This window comes from Molothrus ater, chromosome 5 (assembly GCF_012460135.2).
Source record: "Molothrus ater isolate BHLD 08-10-18 breed brown headed cowbird chromosome 5, BPBGC_Mater_1.1, whole genome shotgun sequence".
Lineage (NCBI taxonomy): Eukaryota > Metazoa > Chordata > Aves > Passeriformes > Icteridae > Molothrus > Molothrus ater.
Genome location: NC_050482.2, coordinates 22578962 through 22596888, shown reverse-complemented (window position 1 = coordinate 22596888; position 17927 = coordinate 22578962). Strand labels below are relative to the sequence as shown.

At 35.6% G+C, this 17927-nt stretch overlaps 1 protein-coding gene across 8 annotated transcripts in view; it reads left to right on the top strand.

Annotated features, from left to right (window-relative positions):
* PTPRZ1 (protein tyrosine phosphatase receptor type Z1) overlaps positions 1-17927 on the top strand; it is a 133647-nt gene that overhangs the window by 103441 nt on the left and 12279 nt on the right. For 5 of the 8 annotated variants that reach the window (XM_036400607.2, XM_036400611.2, XM_036400609.2 and 2 more), the window contains exons 13-18: positions 2859-3003; positions 10004-10095; positions 13382-13467; positions 15723-15743; positions 15906-16002; positions 17449-17531. In XM_036400607.2, coding sequence (XP_036256500.1) covers positions 2859-3003; positions 10004-10095; positions 13382-13467; positions 15723-15743; positions 15906-16002; positions 17449-17531 — 524 coding nt within the window. The remainder of the gene's footprint in view (positions 1-2858; positions 3004-10003; positions 10096-13381; positions 13468-15722; positions 15744-15905; positions 16003-17448; positions 17532-17927) is intronic. The other 3 variants (XM_036400612.2, XM_036400610.2, XM_036400605.2) reach the window with 1 other exon arrangement.

Below are 17927 nucleotides of genomic sequence, written 5' to 3'. Positions count from 1 at the left end.
CTTTGTATTTAAAAATGCACTGTGGAAAATCTGAAGTATTTAGGCACATAATTTTCATTCCTTCTTGTGCTAGAGAATTGAAAATCAAAGAATCAAGTCAAAAATAATCTATGATCTTTGAAAAAAAAAAACAGACAAGGAGACAAGGTTGAATTGGTATTTTAGAAAATAAATTGAACTTCTGTAATGTACTTGTATCATCTATAGAGGGCAGTATCATTCAACTAAACCTATTAAGGAATGGCAGTCACAAAGCATGGGAAGGTTTCAGCCCAGTCCTACAAACAAATACACCGTTGAATTACATAAGGTTGTATTTCTCATGAGCAACAGAATACTAACATGAAAAGGTGGTAAATTGACACTTGATATACTTTGGGCTAGAACAATACGAAAAATAAAAAATAAAATTAAAAGAGAATAAAAAACATTGAAATTACTAAGAGTCCTAACAAGGTAGGTGTTACAAAACTGAATTAATAAGTGAATTAGTTCACTGGTAAGAAGTTACCACTTTGTGTAAAATGCATAACATTCCTTCAAAAATAAGCAAAAATAGCATTAATATTTCAAAAACTATGCTATTAGTATGACTGAGTGTTGCCATAAGGTACTAGAGTTTACGTAATGGGTGTCATTTGAATTTTTATCAATAGTAACTCAAAAAGAATTATACAGTACTGGAGGAGGAGTACAACAGACTTAGTTTGTCTTCTAGATATTATTGAAAGACACTCTACAGTATCATTTCATGTTCATTACTTTTTTTCCAACACATGATGCCAAATACTGACTTTAAATAAGCTGAACATTCAATTTCAGCATGTCTAACATGGTCTCCTGTAAATCAAAGACATATTTGCCTAATTAAATTACAAAGAAAGGCAGCAAACACAAAAATTAATCTCTCACCTGAGAACTTACTTATACATTGCAATGGATTTTGCAGAAATTGGTGAAATGTCTTCATCGTGACCATTACAGAAAAGCATTGTCATTTAAACTTTTCTCAGTCTTGTAGCTGTTGATGCATAATTATGCTTGTTCTGAACTAGGATTTTCTCCTTAAGACCTCCTTAAGACTACCCAAACTTTTCAACTTCTGTTGAAAAACTAAGTCAAATTAATAGAAAGAAATATGCAACGGATCCAAACACATCAGTTATTAGAAATCAAAGAAATCTGCTATAGCTGAGACTACCTTTTCAGCTGCCATCATTGGAGTGAATGAAGTAGGCAAGAAACCCTCTGTTACAGGAGAAGCCTGCACTTCATTCCCCATAGGAGGAATCCTAATAGGATATGGTCATGAAGTTTGAAGGAGCACTGTCATCACACAGATAGGATTGGATTTTATGCTGTGAATTAGTCCAGAGTTGGATAAGCAAGTCTGACTGTTTCAAAGGGATCGTATTGTGCTTTCTCATGCATACACATAGTTTTTCTCTGGAATCAATAGGAAGCACCAATTTTAACCTACTCAACAGAAACTTGGAGATTTTTCAGAAGCAACTTTGTGCCTTCAATTACTTTGCCCATTGAGCTGCAGAATTTAAAGAGAAGTGGTTTATATGGGTGTTAAAGAGTATTTTGAATTTAAACCAAGAAGACATCTGCAAAATTAGAGCCTAGACCTTTTTGCACATAAAGTCCTGAAAGCCTCTAAACTCAAGAAAATGGAAGAAAATAGAGCTGCCTGGAAATCTGTACTGTGTGAAGCCATTTGTTTTTGACATCCTATTTAGAGCATGTAATTTGCTGTCTTTTTTTTTTCCCCCTCCAGATTCAACTCCATTCCTTCCTCTCTTTGTGTAAAAGCTTTTCATTCATGTAGAATTGGTCTCTTGAAATCCCAATGGAGTGCAGATGTTTTCTGTACAGCAAAATTCTGCTCTTATACAGAAAATTCATTGCATTAGGACTGTTTGCAAAAGCAGAAAAAATTCTAGGGGTTTAATTCTAAAAAGCACAAAAGTGCTTATTTCTGCATTTTCACTCAAATAATGCTCACAGTAAACTGCACAAATTGAAATAAGTCAGTTATTTTACATCAAAGTAACAACTTTGAAATACTTACTTCTTGAGGTATGATCAAAGCTAAAAATAAAGTATTGGTGTTGTCCACCATTGTGTTTCCTTCTTTAATAAAATTATAAAATATTTTGTTTTAATCTTCATACAGATTCCCATGTCCAAATAGTTCTCTCATCCAACAGTATATGGCTCACAGAAATATGAAACCAAAGCAATATCTAAATAATAATTTGAGCACCTGTAAAGATCAAGGTGGGAAATTTAAGTGTGGCTCCAGTATAGTTGAGGGAGGCAATTGAATTCAAAGGAAACAGGATGTATCTATAAGGGCAGAATGGGCAATGGATAAAAATACAGAAAGCTAAACTGCAATACAGCAAGCACATAAAGACTTTTGCAAGATAATTTTTATATTAACCTATTAGCCAGAGAAGTGATTTGCATTATATGACTGACAGTTTAATATCAATTCCAATGCACATTCCAATATTATGTATTCAGATTTCTTAATTCATTTGGCTTTCAGCTAATAAAATAGATTAAAATAAAAAAAACTTTCTTCTGAATTTTAACAACAGTCTGCTATTCTTACAAAGAGAAGTTTCCACTGCTGGAGGGCTGAGTCACATAAGCTTGAACACTTTGCTTTGCCTTCTATCTGCTTATCTTCTGTAAGCTGGTTTGCAAATGTATAAACTTTCTGCGGTACATAGTAAAAAATAGAGGTAAGTGATATTAAGTAGGCTCATTATAAGACACATTCACCTATGCTGTGCTTTTCTCAGAATTTAAACTTGGACTGTTTCAATTTTCTCTGACTGCAGAGGCAAGTAATATTAGCCATGAGTCTCGTATTGGTCTAGCTGAGAGTCTGGAATCAGAGAAGAAGACAGTTATACCACTTGTGGTCGTATCAGCCCTGACTTTTATCTGTCTAGTGATTCTTGTGGGTATTCTCATTTACTGGAGGTAAGTTGTATTTTGGTTGATCTTTTTTTCAGTTCTAAAGAGGTATGATTTGAAAAATGTGATGGGCATTATTGAGCTGGTTTACAGGAGGGAGACTGGATCATGTCTCTTACCTTTCCTTCATATTGCTCAGTGTCATAAAAATGACAAAATAAAGTGGTTTCTGTCCAAAATACTCAGATGCTTTTTTTTTTTTTTTTTTTTTTTTTTTCAGGGGGTTTAACCACTGCAAATAGTTTATTCCCCTATTGATAGAGCTTAGTAAACAATAACTCATGATTGATGCCTAGAAACCAAGTGACTAAACAGAGCACTGGGAAAAACCAGAGGGAAAAGAAAAATAGATATCATGGCATGGGACTATTTACTATCTTTCCAATCCTTTACCCATTAAAAAAGGTGGTTATCAATTTAGAATGAGAATCTATTGTCCTCAACAGGCCTATGTAAATAAGCAATTCATATGGCACTGTAGGAGTGTGCTGATGCTCTGTGGAAGACAGAAAGGGGTTAGTTTAATGATACTATAATAGCGTAACTGTTTGAAGATCACTTCCTGAGTAGCTCTCAGGATGCTCTGTGATTAAAAAGTCATTCTACTTCGTGATTCTGACAAACTAAAATTAGCTCTGGTCTTTCAAAGCTTTAGTGGATAACTACGGATGTGTTTCACGTGCACATGTGCTCAGGTTTCCTCATGGATGTGTTTCTCTGTGACTTGATAATTTGATAAGCCAGTAAAAAAAAAAAAAGTAGGATAAAGGGAATTGATGGTTATTAGAAGTCATTATAACATAATTAGTAAGAGCGAAAAACTGTGTCCACACTGTGAAATAAAACAGATCAGCTAGCATGGCACAGATCTCTTCCTTACAGCTGAAATTACTTCCCTCAGAGAGGATAAAAAGAGTGGCTGCATTCACATTGCTAACTGGGGATGGCCTCTGCCTTGTGCTAACCCCAAACTGTGTCTTGCATTGTGTGAAATACTGCAAGTTCATTTGGCCTGAACTAAAAATGTAACAGGAACCTTGTCAGCCACATGGCAGTATGTGGCAATGCTCAAGGCTTTGGCACTCTCCCACTGGTTCTAGTTAAAGTCAGTCTTCCTAGGGACATGCCTGCTCAAGCTCTCAAAACCCTTGCACAGCCCTAAGACTTTCTCAAGTGTATAGATTGTCAGGGAGGAAATGCCGTGGTTGGGCCGGAAGGGGGAAATAAGTTGCAAAACTTCTATTTCAGTGATTGTCAGGAACCTGATCCTGCTTCCACTGTGCTAACACATAAACTAGCAGCCAGGAACAGGATTTTGCTCTTACAGGGACTGTACAAAGAATTGGGAAGACAGGCCTAAAGATCTTCTTTCAGATGCCTCCAGAGCTTGTTTCTTCTTCCTTCTTCCCAAATAATCCTGCTTAATCTAAAATGAAAAAAAAATGGTGAAGAACCATTAATTTTGGCCCTTTCCAAACTACTGACTACTGTAATCTCTAGGCTGTGATGTCAGGATTGTGCTTACTGACTTTTCTTCTAGTCTCCTGACACTAGTTTTCTGTCGGCCTATCAGGGTGTGTCCCACATGGGGACAGAACTCATTCCATCCCTGAACAGACTAGGCTTCAGAAACTGAGCTCAGGCATCCTTTGTTCCAGGCAAGTGTGCTAGTGAGTCAGACAGCCTTTGCCATGATTTAAGACACTTGATTGATGAACCTTGAGAAAGATTTCTTCTGCTTTTCAAGGTAGTAGTTAATTGCCATAATAATTGCAAAAGTCATTTCTTAGTTTATGCTTAGTTGGATAACTCTATTCTCCATCCCAGGATTTCCAGCTAACCACCTGCATTCTGAGAATCTTTTTTTGTCATTCATGTTATGCAACATGATTGTTCATATTCAACTTCCAAAGGGTTTCATCTCTGATGCTGAGCAGTATTTGAAATCTCTTTGCTAAAGAAGGCCATGCATTTAAAGACCCAGATTGTACAATGCAGTTCTAGTAATCCTACACGTTACAAGCTTGTTTTTGTCAAATAACATTGTGTTCATTTTGTATTCTTTCTCTGGGAATGAACAATTCTGTAAAACAGGTCTTTCAAAATGAAACAAAAATCCCGTTAGCAAGAATATCTTCTTGCCTTGAACCTAATCTTTTCTGTATTTCTTGTGTACTACAAAATAAAATATGGAGCTCTTTTATTGTTAATCCTCAAAATTCTCTTGGCATTATGATAACACCAGTAACTATTTCTTATTTCAGGGGAATGTAACATAAAGACTATGCATCGTAGATAGGACTTTATAGCCCTCTTTCAAAGTTGCTAAAACATTGACCTCTTATTAAAGACTGGAAAAAAATCAAAATATTAACTTCATTGCTATGTAGATTTCATTAAGCCTGGAAAATATTAGTAGAAACTCTGTAAGATTTTTCTAATGGATTTCGTTTGTTTTGAAATAATTGCTCTTAGATGTTAATGTTTCTTTTTATTTTGCACTTTTTTCCCCTAATTTGGGCCAATTATTTTCACTTATTAAAGTTCATAAAAACATTTAGGTTTACAAGAAGCTATTCTAAAATTCTTTTGCAAAGGTAGTCCAGAAAAACCATTGGTCTATCTCAGCTGGTCACATGAATGAATAATGCTTTGGGTTGCTCCCACTATTAGCTCCTTATTAGAATATTGAAAAGGTGTGTTATTTGGTTTAAAACCAAATAACTACCAAGAGCAACAAGTTCCAGTCTCTCAAGGTTAAAGAAAGGCAAAATTATTTATTTCTTCACTTTAATGATTTGTATCAGAAAAATAATTCTGTACCATCTGTTGTTTGGGTTTTGGTTTTGGGGTTTTTTTAAATGAAATTGTTAATCAGCGCTTGAGGAAATTCCTCAATCTCTTCACTATCTCATTAGGCACAATTTAAATCTTTTTTTGATCGATATTTATTTCTCTGACAGGGATTAAAACTTCTAATGGCAATATTGTCTAAAGATTGAATAATTACCAGTAGGAAAATACACCATTTTTAACTACTCTGGTTTTGTGTATCTTTTTTAATTCAAGCAATTTTCAAGCAATGTAATTTTCCTTTCATTTCTTCAGCATTATTAAGATTACAGTGGAATAAACAAGGAGATTCTTTGCCCTGTTTAGTGGCCTTGCTGTCCAGATAGACTTTTTAAAATAGCATTAGAGAGAATTTTCTGTCCACATCTAGAGTCTATCCATTTCTTTCAGTATCTGTCTACTTTCTGAGTTCTTGCAGCAGAGATGTGGCAGGGATATCTGAATGTACTTGCTCTCTTCTTTTCTTGATGGCTTCATTATTACTATTTTGGGTAATTATTCATATTTGTGCATATCAGCTTTTATAATGTTTATTGTAGGAAGAGCTTGGAGAATAGTAACATGGTAACAGCTATTAGTGGGCCTTGTACCATTCAAAATTCTTTTTCAACAAACATATGTGAATTGTGGTAAAAGACCAGCTCTGATTACATGAACCACAAACTGCTAATGCACTTCCAGGTCTATTTGCATCTGTAGACATCCCGAGTATCAGCTGCCTGTCATGAAGCCTGTTAGACATTTATGATAACAACACTTCAGAAATTACCAACCTGATGACAGACAACACCCTGAGTAGCTATTTGAATTTTAAATTTCCTCTACCACCTTGTATAATTTGAACCATACCTGTCAGAGAATGTTCATTTTCTTAGCCATGGCTTGAACTAATGCCTTGAGTCCTATGATAAGTTTATGGGAACAGAGTCAAGAACCTTCTGTGAGGATCATTAAGCTTGGACATGCAGAAACACTTAAGCCAGATTTAAATATACAGAGGCCACACTCATCCATCGATAAAGGAAAAACTTTTCAACAGTGTGTCATGTCATAAATAAAAGTCATAATAAAATATGACAATTAAAATTCCACTTGACAAACACATAAAATTAATTGCAGCTTTTAAAAATGAATAATTAATATCCATTGAGGATCCACTTATAGATCCTTTGGTTTCACCACATCTTTAAATTATCTGTACATTTTAAAAAAATCTAGTAATTGTTTGAGAATACCTACAACAGATAATCCTTGAGCTCAAAAGACACTGAAGTTTTCAGAGAAAGAATAATCATGCCTCTAAGACCACGCTGCATGAGCAGGAGAAGCACAAACACGTCCTGTCTCAGGTGGCTCTGACTTGCAGAGCTCAGCTCCCTCCCCGGGCAGGATCCCTCTGCACCCACACCCAGTCCCATGAGCACAGGGGCTGTGCTCCCTGCCAGCCTCAGCGCCAGTCCCAGCCCACCTCCAGCACTCCCTGCCCCAGGGCACAAGCAAGGGCACCTTTGGGTCCAGGGGCCCAAATGCTTGGAAATCTGTGTCCCCCACAGTCTGAGGCTTGGTCTTGTAGTCTCATGTAGCTGCCATTGAAGTGTTCATTCAGATCCAGTATCCCTCCTGTCAGACTGAAGGGCTGCTGCTGCTGCTGTACAGATCCAGACACTGTAATTAATTCAGTGGTTTAGCACTGCCCCCATATATAAAGTGTGTGTTTGAACAAGTGCAGTGTCTAAATTACAAATTACAGTTTTAGGTTGGAGATCTAAGTGCTGAGATGAAAGGTGTAAATTAAATAATCAGGTTATTGAGTGATGGGACCTTTGTCTGGAAGTTTGAAATAGTCATCACTTTTTTCATTAACAACAAGTGATAATTAACAAGATGTGAGTATTAACGTTAGGTTTAGTCATGAAGGCTTTCAGTGCCAATGCAGAAGCAGATGGAGTGCCTATTTATGAGTCTTATTACAGGTTAAGTCACCTGCTATGAATTTGTGTCCCGAATGTGCTAAGAGTGTAATTTATTTTCATCCACAATTAATTTTTAAAGATTAAAAATACATTGGCTCAGTGAGGGATAATGAGTGTATGGCATAATATGAGGACATTTTAAGTGCAGCTTTAGATGTGAAAGTCATTATGCTAATTAAATTCTTTACAGCTTAATCTTTTCTCAAGCAAATAGATGACAACGTTAGTCCATAAACCTTACATGTGATAGTTGTTCTCAAGAAACAGACTTTTGGGGGAAAGACAATTTTTGGGTTTGGAGCTTTCACATCAGACTGCTTGGCATGTTTGGTTGGTGTAGTTTTTAATGAACACAATACGGCATTTGCTGTGCCCAGCAGACAGGGCCAGACTTTCCAAAGTCCAGACTTTCCAAACACTTTCCAAAGTGTTTCATGATTTGAAGACTTGGAGACTTGCCTGCATCTCACAGATATTTCACACACAGTTCTGATACTAACTCTCGAGTTTTATGCTAGCATGGAGACAGCCTCTCTCACCTCAGCAGCCACCAACTCTGATGCTCGAGACTCTAAAATTTAGAAGGGTGTTCCCAGGTTCCTCAGAGTGGTTCTTGGTCTGCATCTGTAACTGCCATTTCTAAGTGATACCACGTACATAACAGATAGTATTGCTCCAAATATCTCATGCAAAGTCGAAATTTCTCTGTGAACATCACAAATACACTTTTAGAGAATTCTAGCTGGACTTCAGATTTCGTTGTCATGTGAGTTACCAGAACTATTCTGCATGTCTCAGTTTTCTTTTAGGTAGCTGTCTGCTTTTTCTTGTGTTTTAAGAGAATCTGTATTGTACACTGATAGAAAATTCTCAACACATTCTCAGAATATGGGCATGTTTCCCAGAGGCTTAATTCAAATAAGCTTACCAAAGTCTTTATTATCTATATTAATGGTTCTGGAAAGAATGACAACAGCCACATATTCCCTATCTGTTTCTCAAAGTATCTTCAAAATTCATTTCTGTTTTTAACAATTATATGAGGGTTTTAATGACTGCAGCAATACAGGAACAGAATTATGCAGTTTTTATGACTGCAGTGATACAGAATTTAAAATAACAGTGATTACACAAAGTAACAATCATACAATGGCTGCAGCCAACAGATCTGAAGAAGCAGAATCTTGTAAATATAAAATGAGATTAGTATTTTCATGAGGCATATGTTTATTTTGAAATTTTATTATTATGAATAATATATCAGAGAGATTAAATGACCCAAAGTTAAGATTGTTATTAGCATGTCTAATCATATGAGGATTTTTTAATTAAAGAGGCTTTGGAATGCTTACAGCAGCAGTTAGTTATTCATTCCTTTGAATAGCTTGAATTCTTGACAGATGCTATTCCTATTATCTTCACATCTGGATTATAGCACAGATACAAATAACATTGTGAGTCATAGTTAAGGTTGGTTCCATTTGCATTCATGCTTCAATGTTTTTTTCAACAAAGCTAGCATCTCCTGGAGTTAGAAATCTCCCTGTTTCTGTCTGTCAGCTTTGGGAAGTCCTCCTTGGTTAAGGTGTCCCTCAGTGTTGTGATTACATTATGAAAAGTTGTTTAGCCCCAGTCACAGCAGTTCTAGAGCCGCTGTTTTGGCAGTAAAATGTTGCTTTTATTGCATTTCCATGTCTGCAGTAGCATCTATCAATGAATTACCAGAACTGATCTCAAACATTGCTCCATCTTCAGGCTAGCATCATCACCTGAAAGGGAACAGTAATTATTTAAGGGAATTTGGATAAGTAAGGAAGACAGTGATGTTTTATGTACTTGGAGTTACACAGCATCTACAGTAGCTCCTGATGCAGAGTTTTTCCTTCAGCTGTCACTGTGTCTGATGTGTGCTCTATCTTCTGCTTCTGGTATAGGTAAAGATGCATGAACTATGTATTATGCTGAGGTAATGTAGTATCTTCATGTTGTGTGCATAATTTGGTGATGTGCTAGGGGAATATTTATATTGTAGCAGTTGTAATTGACACTCCATGAAAGTTGGTTTTCAAAACCATGATTTTCTTTCTGACTCAATAATGCCAGAATTCTAAATCATCTCAGATAATGTTTTGTTGGTTTCTTTTTTTTTCAATTTTTTTTGTATATTTATTCCTTTCTAGGAAATGTTTCCAGACTGCTCATTTTTATTTAGAAGACAATACATCACCTCGAGTGATTTCTGGTCCCCCAGCTCCAATCTTCCCAGTCTCAGGTATTTCTGGCAACTGTTCTGTGGATCGGTGTTAACTGTTGGAAGATGCTGGTTTATATGTGTCAATAAGAATTCTTCAAATACTATAACATCTGTAAACCAGAGATTTGTAACCTCTTGTACAAATCTGTGTAAACAGGTACACTTGATACTGGCAGACTTGTGTTATTAATGGTCTCTTCTGCAGGTAACTCAGAAGAGAAATATCTTCAGTTTACAGTGTTGCCTCAAGGATACTCTGTGCTTTGTAGCCATCGTAAGTGCAGCCTCCCTAGAGTGGCTGCTCAGGTAGCCATCTGAGCTACACTAAATAGCTCTAGAGAATTACACCAGCCACAGACTCTGTTGTATTTCTGCCTCTAATTGGATTTGTCACCTGTGTATAGAACATGTCCTATTCTTTTTACCAGCAGGATGAGGATGTGCCTCATCTGTCTGCATTTCACTTGCAATTACAGCGTGTTCCTATACTTACGTATTTTACTAGCATAATTACTATGGTATAGCTATACCACGTGAACCTCTCATTAAAATAATACAGAAGTTCAGAATATTATTAGCATCTTCTGATTCTACATTCACCACATTTATTTGGGGAAACTGTTTCCTTTCTTTTCTCAAAGAGTGTCACAGGAGCACATGCAGCCTTCCAATTTTTTCAGTCTGTGTAGAATGAAATAGATTAATTTCATTCATCTACTTAAACCCAAAATCAATTAATTCTGAAGCAGATCCTAAGCCACATTCTCACCTATGAGACAAGGTTATCTTGTTTCACAAGTAATATTTTTGCAAACTATGCTATTATATAAGGAGATGGATTCTCGTGGAATGACAAAATGAAGAAAATCAGCCCTTGTGTGAATAACTAGTAAACACAAATAAATCCCAAACATTGGACTTCCATTGTAACTGAATTGTAGACATCTTTAAATGCATCTTGTATGGATTGATGCTATTAGGAGATGATTTATTACTAAATGGTTAAAAAGCAGAACTATGGCATGATTTCAGAAAACATGATTGTATAAGAATAAGCAGCAATGTTAGGAGATCTCTGCTTTAACTCTCTTTCATTAACTGTATTGAACTACAACTGTATCATTTTCTTACAATTTTTTCTGACCAACTCACCTGAGCGGGAAAGTGTGTTCCATTTCATAATTGCACTTACAGTTATTCTGAGTGCCTAAAATGCTTGTTTTGAAACTGGAGGTTTTCCTTCTGAAATGGTGATAAGTACTAAAGAGGAAATTTTTTTCTCAGTGACTGAAGATAGACAACATATTTTATGGAAAAAGCTGCAAGCACTGATGAAATAGTTTTATTTTGCATGCAACAGATGTCAAGGGAACAGTTATTGTGTTTTCTATTGCACAAATGTTTCAACGGTATAATTTTAAAATTGCATCTAATTACAGCATAATACTAGAAAAGAGTGTAAGGCAGGAAGAGTGTTTTGCAACTGCTAAGTTTAATTCTTATGGCCTGTGACCAAAAGGACACTCCACAGATCTCATTATATATTAAGTTTTCCTTCCATAGAATTATATGTTAAGTTTTCCTTCCTTTCATTGGCATAGATAGGAGATCTGCAGTTATTCACAGAAAATGCCATGGCTCTTCACAGCACAATTCAAAGATGCATTTAAATAGTAATGAATTACAGGGTAGGATTCAGATCCACTATCAAACTCTAAGTAGTTTGAAGTGATCCTTGCCATGCAGATATAAAATACATTCCTGGGTCCAGAAGTGATTGAACTGGGAGATTTGCACGGGCAAGGAAACAAAACCTAAGATTTGTTTCTCCATTATTATACTCACTCTTTGGTCATTTACCTTCCCTTTTGGTTTTGTGTTTGCATACCATTAGGATAAACACTTCACGCCAGGTTTCATCTCCAAAGTGTGAAGATTGTGTTACACAATTGTTCAGCTTCTCTTAGGCTTGACTGGATAAATTCACTTTTTGTATTCAGATCCAGTCATATAAGTGGGAGACCAGATGGATCTTAGTACAAATCAACAAATTCTTGGTAACTGAAAGCTAAAATTATTAGGTGGGCTAAATACTGAACATCTGTTGATGTGAATAACAGGTGATGTGAATACATCTGATGTGAATAACAGGTCTTTGTTCAATGTTTCTGACATTTTGCTCACATATGAAATGGTGATGAAATTACAGATTGTGAAATAAACATATTTTTAAACCATGAAAGGCTTTAAAAAAAATCCAACAAAATTATTGTTCGGAACCAAATCTCAGTGAAATAATGTCATCCTTTAGCAGTTAATTAGCAAACAGATGACTTTGTTTACACAGCATATTTGCAGTAAAGAGAAGATTAAAAGTCCCAAAGGTTTCTGATGTTATTTCTGATGCATAATCTACACAAGTGTTTTTTGTATTTGTCTAAAGTAAAATGGAGATGTTACTTTAGTCATATTTATTCCTCAAGAGTGTAGATGTTTTCTTTGCGAGTAGCCAAAAAGTCCTAAACATAAATCTTTCATTTAAACCTTGAGTGTGAATCCTGATGTGAAAATCTGTGGTCAGTACTGCCGTGATCAGACATAAGATTATTATCAATAGGTAATCATAGAATCACAAGGAGAGCTGGGAGAAAATTCTGTATGGAAAGTAGTCACTAATGCAGTAAAAGATGAAAATTAATTCCTCTTTTGGATTCCTCTTTTCTTTTGGATGCCAATGCAAACATGCAAGTGTCAATTAATGTGAAAATACTGGCATAATGCTGCTTTAATTTAGTAGGCTTGGGACTATGGGGCTCCAAGTTCCAGTGCAACACTAATCAGCTGGAGCACCCAGACAACTCTGCCTAATCACTCCTACTTTATCAGTATTTTTCAGAGCTGTGCTCTCTCCTTTTGAACATCTTGCAGGAAAGAGCTAACCCTCCCATGTCTCCTTGAATTCACAGGGAATTTTGTGTGTTCTTCTATTTACAGACAAGCTCAGCGTCTTGCAGCATCAGCTCATTGATTTGGGGGGGCTTACAGAAAGAGCAAGACCTAGCAAGGCATTTTCATTATCTTCTTCCCAAATAATAATTTAGAAATGTACAAGTGTTAGGTAACTGTTCTAGAAATGTTAATGGTATCAAAGGATGTTGTATTTTTTTGGGAGTTCTGTATACAAAGTTCATGCCAAGAATTTTATTTCAGGATGTTTTGTGGATTGCCTACATATAAACTTCATTATATGTCACTGGCTCTTTATTCTACATAATTATATTTTTTGTCTTTTCCCACCCCTAAGATGATGTTGGAGCAATTCCAATAAAGCATTTTCCCAAACATGTTGCAGATTTACATGCAAGTAATGGTTTTTCTGAAGAATTTGAGGTATGGCTCTATGATGTCATCTTTTTATTAGCACGTTCAAATAATGTTAAGTTTAAATGCCTGCAAACAAAAACTGGGGCAATACATTCTGACTTGGGCACCAGTTTCATGAATGCATGTAAATATGATTGCTTTGATGCATAAAGCCTAGGGAGATTCCTAAAATCAGGACTGGAATACAAATGGGAATGTTTATTATTGTGATAAAATACTGAATAACTGTGTGAATAAACTGTGCAAAGGTAGTGCAATGTATATGGTCTATCAGATATAGTGACAGATCTAAAACTTTTCCAATACTAATGAAAATTGAATTTTGCAGAAGCTACTCATATTTGCTTGTTCCATTTACAGAGAAAATAAAATGGAAGTAATAACGAGTACAAGTGGCAAGATTTCTGATTAACAGGGGAGCTAATGTAGTCTTCGTATGTGGTAGTGAAAGTTTTACAATTCCTTTCCTAAAGTATATGATTCATAAGAGGTATTTCAAAATGTTGAAACATATGCTTTAATCATATAATGATACTATCACCATATGGAATTAATGATCTTCATTGTTTTTCCCACTCGTGTATTGCAATCATTTTAAATATGGATATGTTCTAACTTAATTCACATAAGCATTAAAACCCCAAATACCTAATTAAAGCTGTGCCATTAGCAATTTTTACAAGAGATTTCTAATAAAATCAGTCAGTTGGATGGAAACAAGTATTTTAGCAGATCTATATTAAGGCAAAATATGATAGTAATATTCCTTTTGCAAAAACAATAATGAAAGTAAAAATTCAGAGTTTTGCATCTTCATGTTTTACTTTTATTTCCCCAGCCAATGCATTGTGATCCAGTGGACCAAAAATTCCATGTCCTTCACATAACCTTCTTCATCAGCATTTCTTCTTGAATTCATTTAACATTCAGAATATCCATTTGACTGTGGGACCAAATTTGTAAATACTTGTGAACGTCCAGTTCATATTCATATATTACACATGTGCACATGCACTGATGGAACTGGACTCCAGCTTGACTAGCTATTAATAAGAGCAGATGTTGTATGTAAATACAATGGATACTAAGTTCTTTCAGCATTAGTCAGTGCAGCAATACAGAAATCAGATTGTTCATTCTAAACTGATCTTTTCCTACAATTTTACTTTTCCTAAATTACAGCAGTGATCTAAAGACCAAATATAGTGCATGTCTCTGAGTTACAGCTGCACCATCTGAAATATTTCATGCTAGTTTTAACTATTACCAAAAAAAAATCAGTGCCCTCATCATTTCTTGGAGATCTATTTTGGCTTTATGGACTACTCCAGAAGTAGTTTTCAGTTCTTTTCTCTACTGATAGAGAACTTAGAAGATTGGGAAAAACTGAAATATAGTAATTGTCTTTACAGAGTTAGCATATATTTGAAGAGTACAAGGGTGGTTCCAATTTTATTTTTTGGGGGGTAACAGGTTTTTTTTTTTCTATTACTACAAAATAACTCATTTAAAATCAAATTTTTAAACTGAAAACAATATTTCATATATGTATTTAAGTAGATTAAGGTGATTGACATTAAAATTAATTCTAAACAGTGTTGGGAAACACCGTTAGCACCTTTAGTGATGGCAATGTATTTGCTGTTTAAAAGTGTGGACCTTATAAATGCTTGAGTTTCCTGTCAGCTAAAGTAATCAATAAAATGAATTAATTTGTGAGTCTTACAGACTTTGTGCCTGTCTTGTCAAGCCTGCCCCTCTCTTTATAAAATTGTTGGCTTCACTGTGAGACTGCTGGCAGCCTGAGTGAGGGCTGTAGCTCTGTCTTTCCCCAGAGTGCTGTGAGGCTGGCTGAACTGCACACAGTCCTGCTCCAGTGGAGGTTTTGCAGCTGAATGCAAAGAGAGCAAAAGCATTCCTCAGGGAAACTAATGCATTTATAAGGACACATAAAAATGCCAGTTACATATATAGATAATCTGTCTAAAGTCTGTGATGTTGCTCATATGTACAAGCTTTCACTGGCTTAAGGTCCAACATTAAAGATAGGAAAAAGATTCCAGTATTTTAATTGGGAAAATTACCTCTTGTTCCCTTTAGAAGTTATGTCAAAATATTCAGTTTTGTTGTTATTATGGATATATTGCATGACCATAACTGTTTTCCATATAGTAAATGTAATTTATATAAACACTTATCCATTTGTTCTGTGCTGTGGAATTTGATTTTTTTTACTTTTTTTGCATTCATTCCCTCATTAGACACTGAAAGAGTTTTATCAGGTAAGGAATTATTTCACTGCAATTTTTTTAGCAATGAAGTAGTTGTAAAATATCATAGATAATTGGGTATAAGGTTGTGGTTCTTTTCATGCTTGCCTACTGTATTTAAAGACATTTTATGTATCTTAATAGTTACTAAAGTGTGACATACTTTTTTTTCAGGAAATACAGAGCTGTACTGTAGATCTAGGTATTACATCAGACAGCTCTAATCACCCTGACAACAAGAATAAGAATCGATACATAAACATTGTTGCTTGTAAGTAAAGGCATCACTTGTTGTTTTGTGTGAGAAATCATTTTAAACAAGTACAGATTTATATGTTATTAGCAGGAACAAAAATACTTCTGCACTGAAATCTCCAGCTGTTGATCAGCAAAGCGCTCCTTGGAGAGGAGTTGGTATCAGATTTCACATTTCTTTAAGTTAGTCCTCTGACATTCTGCTGCTTTGGTGAGCATGTGTTAGCAAGATACATTTGTGTCTTCTGCAATGACCCAAAGGGAGTTGGGAGATTTCATTGTAATGCCATTAGAAAGCCAAAGAAGCTTTGATTGTCAAAATTAATCCATCTTTGCTTTAGAATAATGGTGATTTATTGTCTCTATGAGCTTCAAAATCCCTGGATATATTTACTGTCAAATATAAACATAAATGTTCTGGCTTTATGTTGTGTTATGCCTGGCAACAACGTAATACAGCAGCTTCATTAGCCAGTACACTTGTTTGCCCATTGCATCACTCTCCCAGATTTTTCTTCTCTGTAACACATCTATTCAGTTTTGTTAATCTCTTTTTCAAGCCATTTCCTCTGGGGTTTTGATGATTTGGTGGCTCAATACTTTTTTTTAACTCTCTACAGCATTTCAACTTTGTTCTGATTACAAGAAAGCTCTAAATTAAATATATCTTCAGCATTCAGTGTCACTAAAGCTTAATTTAAAAAGTCAGAACTGGGTCAGCTGTCGGGGAGAAGAAAATGTAAACCAGCAACAAGAAATGCCAATCTCTCTGGCTAAAGATGTCTCTAAAGCAACAAAAACTCAGGGATTTTCCTCTGCCACTCTGTTTCATACCTGATCATACAAAAGGTGCTAGCCCAGGAGTTGTTTTATTAAAAAACAGTGCAGAGGCAGCTTAGGGCAGCTGAAGTAGCAAGAATTGTCCTCTATAAGTGACTCAAGTGTAGTTCTGACAATCAGTGCAGGCTACAGAACACTTCAGCTTCCCCTGATGTAGTTACTGCTGACTCCTCAGATGACCAGCATTTTCAAAGTCCATTGCTCTCCAGAGTCCACTCTTTTAACTTGGAATTAAAGTTCCTAAACACTGGTGCCTGCTGTCATTTTGAGACATCCCACTGTGCAGATTTGGCAGTCATGACACAGGACTTACAGAAGACCTGGACACCTTTACAAGCAGCAGCTAGAGGCCATAGGGGAAGCATGTCATAGTGGCTAAAATGACCCCTGGTACTGCTGTTCAGGCCACTAGATTCTGAATCCCTTCAAACTTTGGGTTAATTTCTTTATTTTTCCACAAATTAGAATTTTTAATCTGATTCTTATCTAAGGAGAGGATGTTTGCATATACGATTGTTAGTGTATTGGCCTTGTGTATTGTAAAAATGCATTTCATTATTTTTATGAGAAAGAATATAATTCTTACCAAAAATTACTTATTTTCTCCCTTGTTTTACTGCAGATGATCATACTAGGGTTAAATTAGCGCAGCTTGCTGAAAAGGATGGAAAACTGACTGATTACATTAATGCAAACTACGTCGATGTAAGTGCCTTTTTCTATCCACTGGCCTATTGATCTGCCACCCTTTTCTGTAAAAAAAATATGTATGGAGATGAATAGATTTAATTCCAAAAAAGTATCCCAATATTACAGATTCTGTTAAAAAAACTTTTGTAGTTTAAGTTAAGCCTACAAATTTAAAGCAAAGGTAAAATGCCAATTCTTTCTTGAATCCATCTGAGTATTGTAGCAGCTACAGCTTAACAAGGGGCATTTTTAAATAAAAAATGTCCTTCACATCTAAGCCATTTTAGAAGTATATCTCATCTGAGTGGTTAATTCTCTCATCTGAGGTAATTTCATGAGAGGAAGATGCCATTTGGCTCAGAGCCTCACCAAGATACCATTACCAGTTTTCATTACATAATTATTTACATG